This window comes from Achroia grisella, unplaced genomic scaffold, assembly GCF_030625045.1.
Source record: "Achroia grisella isolate CSIRO2021 unplaced genomic scaffold, CSIRO_AGI_Agris_v1 utg1063, whole genome shotgun sequence".
NCBI classification, from domain to species: Eukaryota; Metazoa; Arthropoda; class Insecta; order Lepidoptera; family Pyralidae; genus Achroia; species Achroia grisella.
The window spans coordinates 1,562,798-1,574,674 of record NW_026712567.1 but is presented as its reverse complement, the minus strand read 5'-3'; the positions used below and the strand labels follow the sequence as shown (position 1 = coordinate 1,574,674).

At 31.3% G+C, this 11,877-nt stretch overlaps 1 protein-coding gene and 1 pseudogene across 1 annotated transcript; both read right to left on the bottom strand.

Moving 5' to 3' along the window:
- Positions 1 to 203: 203 nt before the first annotated feature.
- Positions 204 to 4,923, bottom strand: LOC131841180 (uncharacterized; the record flags this gene model as incomplete). Its single annotated transcript, XM_059189447.1, has 4 exons — positions 4,524 to 4,923; positions 3,118 to 3,288; positions 2,106 to 2,283; positions 204 to 322 (listed from the first exon to the last, which is right to left on the bottom strand). Coding segments are annotated over exons 1-4 (561 nt in total), but the record flags the coding sequence as incomplete, so codon positions are not given.
- Positions 4,924 to 8,893: 3,970 nt separating this feature from the next.
- On the bottom strand, positions 8,894 to 11,849 carry LOC131841189 (uncharacterized; annotated as a pseudogene).
- Positions 11,850 to 11,877: the final 28 nt, after the last annotated feature.

Below are 11,877 nucleotides of genomic sequence, written 5' to 3'. Positions count from 1 at the left end.
TTTATGATATGATCTTTGCTATGATATTGAATAAAACGAAGAAAAGCATTTTCTGGCATCTTTAAGTTATAGATGGTAAAAAATAGTCAACGCCAAATACTGGGGAAGGCACCATCTACGAAGACCATACAGCAAACATCTATAATAGTGTTTTTTTTTCAGTTTGCCATCAATGGACTATGAAAATGTTTTTAAACCATTACTTTATCCTGGTTCATAGTACATTGTGCTTCTGCAGCGTGATTCACGAAGCTGAAGTTGGCATTATCTCGTAATTTCAGCATTTCGCTTCTAACCAATATCGTAATATAGATTTGTAGAACTGAAATCATATAAAGAAAACATCAAAGACAAGGAAAAAGTAATAAATCTGGAATGATAAACAAGCTGAAGGGTAACTTAATAGAAATATCAAACTTTGGCTACATATATGAACGACATGACGGTTGTGGTAGTTGTACTACTCCTCATCGTTGCCATTACAGGGTAATAATATGTCATATCACCATACCCTATAATTTAGCTGACATATCTCCTACCCTTCAACCAGAAACATAGCTTAAAAATCAAGTTGCTTGAAAGCAAAAATTAGAGACACAACAGACGTACAAAGTGTACCTAGGAGTCTCGTAGGTATATGGCAATTCTTTTTCCCTTAATTTAGTTCTTAACAACTCTACTTCCAGGTCATTCTGCTTTACTAGATAAAGCGTGGAAAAAGTATATTGGTACATAAGTATCATGAATGACATGTAATTAAATTTATACATATATATTTAATTCTGTAGATAAATACATAAACAAATTTTATTACATGTCTTTTATTACTGTCAAACCCTATTTGCTTCGAGATTTTTGAATCTCAAGTCTATTACTTGTTTAATCGTGAAAATTACGAGAAAGAAACTTTCTCCAAAGTTTCTGTAGGCAAAAAAAGCATTTTACTATATTTTTCAAGTGCTAAAAAAATTTTAATGAGGAAGAAGTTTTCAATTCCTCTATACTATTTTGTGTACGTAGTACATTTCTCGAATGGAGCCGGTTCCTTTATTGTGAAATAAAATATATCTATTGTAAAATCATAATATCCATATGTATGTATATTAGCTTCTAGGAATGTAACTCTACTGCTATAATGATTAAAACTTTTATCGTTAAATGACGTTATTTGCTTTTTCTATTATTATATTATATCAGCACAAATAACAGAAGCTCTGCTTAGTTTGGGATTAGATGGTGCTGTGTGAATTGTCAAGGGTTATTATATTTATTCCATTAGTAGATATACAAAGAATAGAGAAGAGTAGAAAGTAATTTACTTACCTCTCCGTTATTTGTCTCTAACATACATACATATGTGTAAATAACAGAGTTAGTCATTTTCTAGAAAATTAAATATGATTTATATTTTTGTTACTGGCATGGCCATATTTTTGCCGATAGGAGATATTGTTACATATGCCAATTGGAATGTTTCATATGATATCAGATTTATGTCTGTACATTAATTACATTAATGTTAAGTTCAATGCAATCCTATAAAACGCATAAAGTCAATAGCAAATACAAAAATGCACTATGCAAATAATTATATTTTTATTTAGTTTGCCGAATGTTTTGTGTCCGTGTGTACATACACACACACACATTTTGTGTCTGTGTGTACATACACACAGACACAAAATGTTCGACCAACGCAGACTTAGTAAAAAATCGGCTGCGTAGTAAGATGTATTCGGTTGAAGGTTATATATTTTTTTTTACTTTTTATAGGCATTGAAATTAAAGAATAAGCCTGCCTTAGTCCTTCGTAATGACAATGCTCAGTATCATGGGTGTCACAGGATAACATGTCAAGAAGGAATACAATTACTATATATTTCGGAGTACGTATCTTTTTTTTATTGTTGTCTTGATGTAATGTGCATTCCAAGTGATCTGATAAACAAAATCTATACCAAAATGCTTGTCTGACGCAGAGTTATGATGCTCTCGAACCGGGTTGCAGTCTTGAGAAGTGTATGAATGTGAATTTTTTAAGAATTGTGTATTATAAGGGATCTCGTGTTAAGATAGATAGTTTATATGTATGTTTCTATACTTACGAAGTACTGCTGCTCCAAATAGCACAATCTGGATCACGTAAATCAAAAGGTAGAATAAAAATGGATTGGAGTACGACATCACAATAAATCCAATTATGAAGACTGAATAACATAACACAAACAGTCCTACCATCGTCATTGAGTAGTAATAATAAATTTTGAACAAGTTCCAATTTTTCTGAAACAGATAAAAATTATAATATATATTTTATAACAATTATAAGAGCTAAAATATACGTTACTACGTTAATGCTAGGCCACACATTTTCGGTAAAGAAGAAAGGTTCTCAGTCTCACCTACTTCAGTAGCCAGGCAGGTTTCTTTTTAAATTGTGTTTTGGTAGTATAATGCGATTAGACAGTGAAATTACTGGATAAGGTGCATGACATCTTATTTCTCCGGAATGGCAATGCATAATCACGGGTATTAGGTACATGATAAAGTGACCTTTCAATCATTATTATTCTTATACTTCAAGCAAAAACTTTGTACCCATATTTATAAAAAATCCGCGGACTAAGGAGTATGTCAGTCATTTATTTGCATTACAAACAGACATAGATAAATAATTAAACCACATTGATATTTGCAGACAGCGCTGTAATATGACCTATTTCAATAGGCATGGCAAATTTAGTAGGCAAATATTTATTACTAAACCTAATACTTATAACAATTACATATATTCTTATTTAATATTTAAGAATTAAAAATGATTAATATAATTTTTTACAATTATTATTGTTATTATCACATAATTTTTATTCATATTATTTATAATTTAAATAATGCACTAATAGCCTTCTACATCCTGGTATCTTCCCGTTACGCGGGGTCGACTTTCCAATTTTGAAGCGCCATGTATTTCGCTGGTAAGTAGTCATGTAAGCGACGGTTACTACGCACCATCAGGTGGACTGCCAGCTTGTTTGCCATTTTAATTAGATAAACAAAAAAAACACCGATTATCATAGAAATTTACAAGCTAAGTAAACGAAATAAAATACTTACGGTATGACCACCCACTAAAAGGATGACACTAAATATAATATCTACAATTGTAAGTGTCATTAGTATAGGTATGGGCGGTGGTAAGCTTGAATGTGTCGCACCTGAATCTTGATATCCTATAAAACGTGTGAGCTCCAATATCAGTAACAAGAACATACCCAATAGTGGTAGCTGCAAAGGAGAATTTATAAATGTAATACATGGTCTATGTTTTTTTATAAGGAGGAATGCCAGGACTCGCCACTGTCCTTCCAACGGTTAACGGTATACTTTGGCACAAAAACATTGAACGATGATTAAAAAAAAGTACTTTAAATTCTATAAATGGGTAGTCTGATCTTCAAGCGGTCTCTCTGAAAATCTTCATTGTATTTTCCTGGAAAATTTGTCACAATAGGCTAACGTCACAATAGGCTAACAAATCTGACCTCATGCTCATCTTATTATCCTTCATTGGAGCTCGCTAGAATAAGCGTTCAGCACCATTCTATACTCAACCAAAAAAACTGTACTCTCAGTTTTTCTTCGTTTTGAGTTTCATTTTCATATTTATAAATGCGGGCTTCATTATAATGTGTAGCGGTTTTTTTCCAGGAAATACGCCTACGTAGATAAAGTTGTTTTGCTTGAATGCGTCATAATGCACCCGATTGTGTTGTCTATATCTATAAGCTGGCGGAGTACCAGTGGAGGACAATTTGATGAAGATTAAGTCAGATCAATTAATAACCAAAGGGGTTGTTGCAACAGAATCTCCATTGGCTCGAAGACCTGAGTTTATCTTCATCCAATAATTCCGATAGTGTATATATGAAAATTGTTAGAGCGAATTCCTACATATGTACACCTATATCTTGACCGAATCATACAATCATACAATAAAAATTTATGTACATAATAATATTTGTTTACAGTGTGTACTTATGTGCATTTATTTTGAGACTAGTTGGTTATAGGTATAAATGAATAAAAAGATAATATATATCACTGAATAGGTCATATATTAACAATTATTCATTTATATATTACACTTCGTGTCTTTGAATACAGATAATAATATTTTATATAAATTCTGTATGTCATTGAAAATATTAATAATCATAAATAATATATATAAATAATCTTCTAATGTTTTATTTAGAATTGCACAGACACAATTAAAAATTTTGAGGTTTCGATATTTATTAAATGATAAACTGTAAAGTTACTTTTTACCGAAAATTGGCATTTATGTTTCTAATATATTACTATGAAATAATAAATTTAATTGTAAAACATTGTTAAATCCAATTGATACAATAAACTTCAAAAACTTAAAAGAGTTTTGCATGAGGCACTTCAGTCATAAATGTGAGATTTTTTATACAATATAAAATTTATATTTACAAAATGAATACTGTACCCACCAGCTTGAGATATCCCCAAAATAGGAGACCATGTCTTAAAGGCAAGCAGAAACAGCATCTGGTGAGTTTGGGCACATCAGTATACATATTCATAGATTTGTCACACTTTTTTAACGTTAAAAAAACACAAAAACACGTTTTTAGCACTAACAAATAAGACTATACACGTTCGTAATAGCAATAACAGTATACGTTTTATTAGAATATCTGTTCTTTATACATGTTAAACACAGATAAGTACAATCATGTTTGTATTATATTTATGCATTATGTCCGTTTCCCGCTGAGATAAATAAAGCTGCGAAGAGTGTGACCTTTGCTTTTGTTGGCGATTCAGAGAATGCTCAAACAACCATGATAAGCGCTACGATTACGAGAATTGTAATACAAGTATTCGTCCGCTCGGCGGCAGTAGTGTAGCACTTCTGCCAGAATTAAATGTGAACCTTTAGGTTAGGTATTGCGAATATTTCAACAATTTTATATATCTTAAACTAACTTAACTCTACATTTTAATGGAACATTGAGATAGTTAAGCAGAAACAATTCGAATACAAATTTATTTATTTATTTGTACATCTCAAATAACATATATTGTATAGGATAACATAATTGATCATATTAATATTATATAGTAAATATAAAATTTGTTATGTCAGCAAGCATAGTGCATAAGCTAGCTGAAGTCTTTTTGGTTATCATTATAATAATCATCTACTGAATAGTAACAAAAGTGTCAAATATATATAATATTTATATATTTTTATTTACTACTCAATAAATTATTATATAAAATAATAATATGCCAATGCATCAACCAATCTCGTGCTTCCTTATAGAAATCACGGTTAAAATGAATGGTTTATTCAATACACCATGGATTCACCATTACCTAATTCAAACGTATGCCCGATATACCTACTAGTCATTTAAAAAGTGAACGTCAAAAAACCTAATAAATATTATGTGGAATGTTAGATAAAATATGTACTTACATATGGTCAAAATTAAAAATATTATTGAAAGTAAACGAGAGGAATGACCTATACAAAAGCAAACAGGTTTTAGCAAAAGAAAGATACAACATTTATTGACCTCAGAATATGTACATGATGAGTAGGTGCCTACTGCATATTATGGTTCAAGAACGATCCTTTTCCTTATAAATTCCACAAAATCTTGTGATGTCAAAGAAATTAATAACGGTGTGGTGTAAAATGGTAATCTACGCCTATTCTATACATTTATACTTACGCCGCTTTACTTGGTTCGATTCTTGGCACGATACAAACATGTATTTAAAAGTATGATTGTTTGTATTGGTCGGAGTGTTAATAATGTGTATTATGTATATATTTACAAAAAATAAGTATCCAAGTCTACATATCAGTTGTCTAGTACCCATAACACAAGATCCGCTTAGCTAGATGGCGCGGTGTATATTGTCAGAGGATATTATTCTTATTATTAGTTGTGGGAGTAAACATGACCGTCCATAAATTCTCGCTAAAGTATATCTTAATTGCCAGTACAGTACAGTGCCAGTATTCTCGTAATCATGTTAGTCCTATGTTTGCGTCATTTCGTAGAACTGTTTTTAGTGCCACCACTATTGTACAGCGTGTTAATATAGGCATTGGGGGAAAGGAGATTGTCGATAATGTAGACTGATGATTTTATTGCTAGCAATGTGCCTTATCAGGTTGACCTCCACGCGGTTCCCCTGGAAACTATCGTGATAAATTCTTTGGAGAGATTTGTCACGATGGGCTAACTAACCTGACCTCATGTTCATCTTATCATCGTTTACTGGTGCCCCGCCAGCGTAAACCGTTAGCGCAGGCGGGTGTAGCATTCCATTATCATCCGTAAAACAAACCATTAGTGCAGGCGGGTACAATATGACATTATTATACATAAAAAATAGGTATTATGTATGTATGAATTTACAAAAAATAAGTATCTAAGTATATCAGTTGTTTAGTACTAATACCACAAGCTTTGCCTTGCTTGGAACTAGATGGCACGTTGTGTATTGTAGGAGGATATTAATATTAGTTGTGGGGATAAAATTGACTGTCCATAACTTCTCGCTAAACTATATCTGTAATTGCCAGTACATTATTCTGGTAATCGTAGTCATTTCGTAGAAATGTTCTAAATGTTACAACTATTATGGGGGCGTCCATAAATTACGTGAGTTGTTTTTTTAATTTTCTGTCCCTCTCTCCTCCCTGGTGCATGTCGTGAGATTTTATTCAACCCTCTCCCCCATATCCCAACCTCACGTGAGATTTTTCAAAATGTGAGTTCCTTACGTAAACGATTTGGATTGTTATTGTAAAAAGAAGAACAAATTGCTTCGTGTTTTTATTTACGACTCGTTAAGACTAGTAATCAATATTGCTGAGAGTTATAAGTGTAATAAGCATATGTACAATCTGGATTAATTAGACCAAAATAGTATAATTTTTTTTTTTGTTTCAATCAGGAAAAAAATTGCGTGATATTTGCCGAGCCTCTCCAACGTAAGATTATATGTCGTTACCTGTATATCTTTAATCACAAAAAATAGAAACGGTTACGCGGGACAACAGCTAGTATGGCTATAACGAAACTATATACACGACTGGTATCCTAGATGGTTTAGTCAGAGTATTGTCAACTGTTGATGTTATGGTGAACGCAATAATTGACAAACCTTCATTTAGTTAGATAGTACTCTTATTCTTCACATGTACCTATTTTGAATTCAACATGGTAGGGTACCGTCTCTCGAATAAGTTTTTGGTGGATTGATATTGGGATTACCTTCAGAGGCAAGTCAGTGAGAAGTATAAATTGACACAAAGTTTTTATTTTTGGTATCCGCCGTATTTGAATTCACGACCTCTGGGTTGCAATAAAGCCGCTAGTCCAGGACGATCTCAATTTAATACTCATATGTAATTAATAAAATAAAAAATATTAAATATACATCTGATATACAACCATAGATACCACTAGTTAACATGTAAAATATTGTAGAAGTCACGTAGTAGACTGTACAATCTGTACATACTGTACAGGTAGCCTCGTGATCTTAAATTGGCCACCCATAATTGACCACACACTAATTACAGTAATTTTGCTGTCCTGCTCCCCCCAGTGACAATTGGTCACAATTTAATCGTTATAAATTTGTGTTTTTATATAAAAATTGAACTATGTGTGACTTCATAATCTACGATATTTCTATCACGGGTGGAGCCCCATCTAGATTTCACCATTTTATTTACAGGTTTGTAGCTTCTCCAACCACTTGTCATAAAATGTCACACTTTGTAGACATTTTCCTTGTAAATTTTATTAGATACTGATTAACCTGACTTCGCATATTATTGTAAAGATGGTTTTGTTTTGAAATATGTTTAATAATTATGTTATGTAAATAGTCTGGGGGAAGGGAATAATGATCCCATTGCTAACAATGTAATAGGTAGGTAAATAGATAAAAACTGCTATATTTTATGTAAAAAAAGTTTATTAATATAAATATATTGAATTAATTAATTTATTACAACATCAATACCATCTTTAGCATTTGGTATTGTACTTTTATGAATAATATTTTTATCATCTAAAATAGTAGGATAGTCCTATGAGGCTATTTAAGTAGACATATATAAAAGATAGATAGATATGTATACATATGCATGTTTATCGACTACTCCCTCGACTGTTTTTTAATATTTAGATTTTATAGATATAGAGACCTTTGGGGGTCTTTGTTTAACAGTGGTCGTCTTCCGGGCTGAAATGATGATGATAATGATGATAGAAATAGAGAAGTGTAGCGTCTCAAAAATTTTCCTTCTGACATCATGTCACATAATGTCATAATTTGTTGACCAAGGGCGGTCAACAAATTGTGCTGTAATTCATGATTATGAACGCAAGTCGTATCTCTCAGAAAAGTTTGCTTTTACTACAACGTCTACCACACAGTACAGGAGTGTAATATATTCGTTTATGCGCTGCTCTTGTCGTCGCTTTTGTTGTTCTACTCGTATCTCAAAAGATTACTGTTTTGAATAATAATTATAAAGATTACTACAAAACAGAGTTCGTAGTATGGTATTTCTATAGAAAACAATGCACTATGCACACTATAACAAAACACGTGTTATTTATTTTTAAACCTATTAAAATTACTTTTACATTTACATTACATACATTTACGTAATTAAATTTAGATTTAAAACTAATATATAAATATACATATTATTATAATATATAGGAATTTACACTATTTGTGTCGCTAGTCCAACCAAAAAGTGGAAAATTTCGGTACAAAATCGCCTAAACAATTTTTACAAAATATTGAAAGAATTATTTATATATAATTGGAAGATTTGCTGTCATTTTCTTCATTAGCTCCTGCAATGCTGGGGTGGCCAATCAGTATTCATTAATTATCAATAGGGACTACAGTAGTGGAATAGGGTGGGTTATCCTTCTGTATTTCTCCGGATACGATTTGGTGTAATTGATTGTCATACATATTCTGATCAGATATTTCCATTTTCTTTAATAAGCTCCTTATTAAAAATATTAAATACGTATGAAGCACTGGAACAAATAATAAGTGAAATAAAATTAAATATAATCTTTAGATGTGGTAATCAAGGGACTGTCAATTGTCCATTCTTTTATTTGTGTTGTCGGTGTTTCCATTACAGTTAGAAATATAAATTGACAGACAAAGGTATTTTTGTGCTGCTTCGCAGTAAAGTCTTTTTAGTCCAGGTCGAAATAGTAAGCCACTACGCAAACACACTCTTCTAATAAGTACTACTCAATAGATAGGAAACTACTTATAAGAAGATAGATAATAAAAGTGAGTTTTAAAAATGGTATAGCGGAAAAAGATGCGTTCTTAGTAATAAAGACAAGTGACCAGATGTTTGACAAGCTAGGTGGTCTAGTGGTGTAGCACATTGCTTTATAGCCGATAGTTGTAGGTGCAACTCCTCACACGCTACAAACATTTGTATTGTTATGAGTATACTACGTGTATATTTACAATAAAATGTATTTAAGTATTCTATCAGTTATCTACTACCCATAAAACAAACTCTGACCTGATGGCGATGCGTGAATTGTCCTGGGTTATTATTATTGCTAGCATAGTACTACCTGAGATGGCTCTCCATGTGGATTCAATAGAAATCGTCGTGCTTAATTCCTCGTGTGAAGTGTAAAATGGTCTGACTACATCTTAATCAATAGAGTAAACGGTGAACAACATTATTATTAAAAAACTTACTCATATAACATATGAAGAGAAAAACTGAATGTATAATAATTATAAAATGTCTCATTAATGACATCTGAACGATTTGCTGCACACACATCAGGACGGCCATTCCCAATATAAAATAGAAGTAAATTTTGATTAATTTAATCTTATTCTGAAAAAAAATTGTAAATAATTAAAGATAGGTATTAATATATAATTAAACACCACAGGTTTGTTTTCCCATTACTGCCAATTAAACACTTTCTATTTATTTACCCAATGTATATCTGGTAGAGATAGAGCCAGCTTGCAGATCTATTCATCTCCATGGAACATCAAATAAGTGCTTGCTTATATCTTGCATATAATTTGGGCGCTTGTATGGATATTGATGCTATATTTTTAAAGTGGTAAAATTGATTATAATGATAGAGTCACGATATACAAGTGCATGGATGCTCTGTATGAATGCGTTGATAGGATTTAAAGTAAAGAAATGCAAGTACGTAAAAAATAGTTTATGTACTTGCATTCCTCTATTCATAATACTTCTCTCGAGAGAAAAAACCGTTTTAAAATCACTTAGTCCTCAGAAATAACAATACATGAGTGCCAACTTCAACAGCACTACAGACATCATGTGTCAGAACAAATGATATCTGTGGTGCTGATAAAATATTATATATAGACGATGGTTGGACTTTGTAAAGTATATAAACCATTTACTAGTAGAAATTATGTATATGTTTATGTATTCCATGGAAAGCATAGAGTCTTTCAAGCTTGTTTAAGGTAATATTAGAGATATTGATAAGGAAAATTTTTATTACAAGAAATATTAAAAAAGTAATAATAATATATATATATTTCTTTTTATTTGAATAAATGATTTTCTATTCTATTCTACTAAACATTCTCTATATATTATCTACATACCTTGTGGGCTCCGACAATTAGTACAACAGTAACTAATATCTCTATACAATTCAGCACTATGGATATTATAAATTCTGTTTCTATATCAAGACCGCTGAAATCATAGATTTCCTGTTCCAAAGATATATATCTAAAATATTGAAAAGTATTGCCAACACGTTTGAAAACTGAAAATAAAATAAAATATAAATATAGTATTGCTTAAATAAAAGCATACAAAATATACCTACATATTATAAAATGCAGTACACCGCCGCGTCTATCTGTATGTTTGCAATAATCTCAAAAATTACTGAGCGGATTTTCATAAAGTTTTCATCCATCAACGCAGTGGATACTGTGAAAGGTTTAGGGGCATAATTCATTAAGTTTATGTGTAAATTAATTTAAATATTCGGCAGTAGTAGATACCGGGTCAATACAAGGTTTATGAAATGGTTTATCGCAACTGGTTATTAAATACAAAAAAATCTAGATGTGAATGGAAATTAGAAATTCAAAGAATCTAATAACTCGTTAAGAAAGATTTAGTACTTAAAGTACTTAAAATAGGTAGGTACTACTCGTGTAAAGCCGCTGACCGCAGCCAGTTAATTGTACACGTATGAATGATGATGCGGTTTTCAATACCCAAATATACTATTCTTTATGTTAAGCATGTATGCAATGTTGTTGAACTGTAGAAACAGTACTGTCTGATTTCGTTCGTTTTAATAAAAATGTATTATTAACACAGAAATAATAGGTAACTATATTTTTAAATATACTTAAAGCATAGAAAACGTAGAATAATTAAATTAAAGTTAAATAACTTACAACAATAAAATACCCAAGAAAAAGAACCCCTTTCCTGAGAGGTAAACAGAAACAGCATCTTTTTAATACTGGCCAATCACAATACATCTTTAAATTATTATAAAAACAAAAAAATGTTATCCTTAATGCTATTATTGAATTAAAAAAACAAACTAGACATTATATTTAAAAAAAGCACAATGTATCAAACTCGCTACTCCATTTCACTGACAGTGATCCACACTAGTCGGCGTGTATTTAACTTTTGAATATCAAGATTCAAGTTGAGCTGGGTAAAATATTTATATCAGTTTCAATATATGCACACAACATGACTAATTT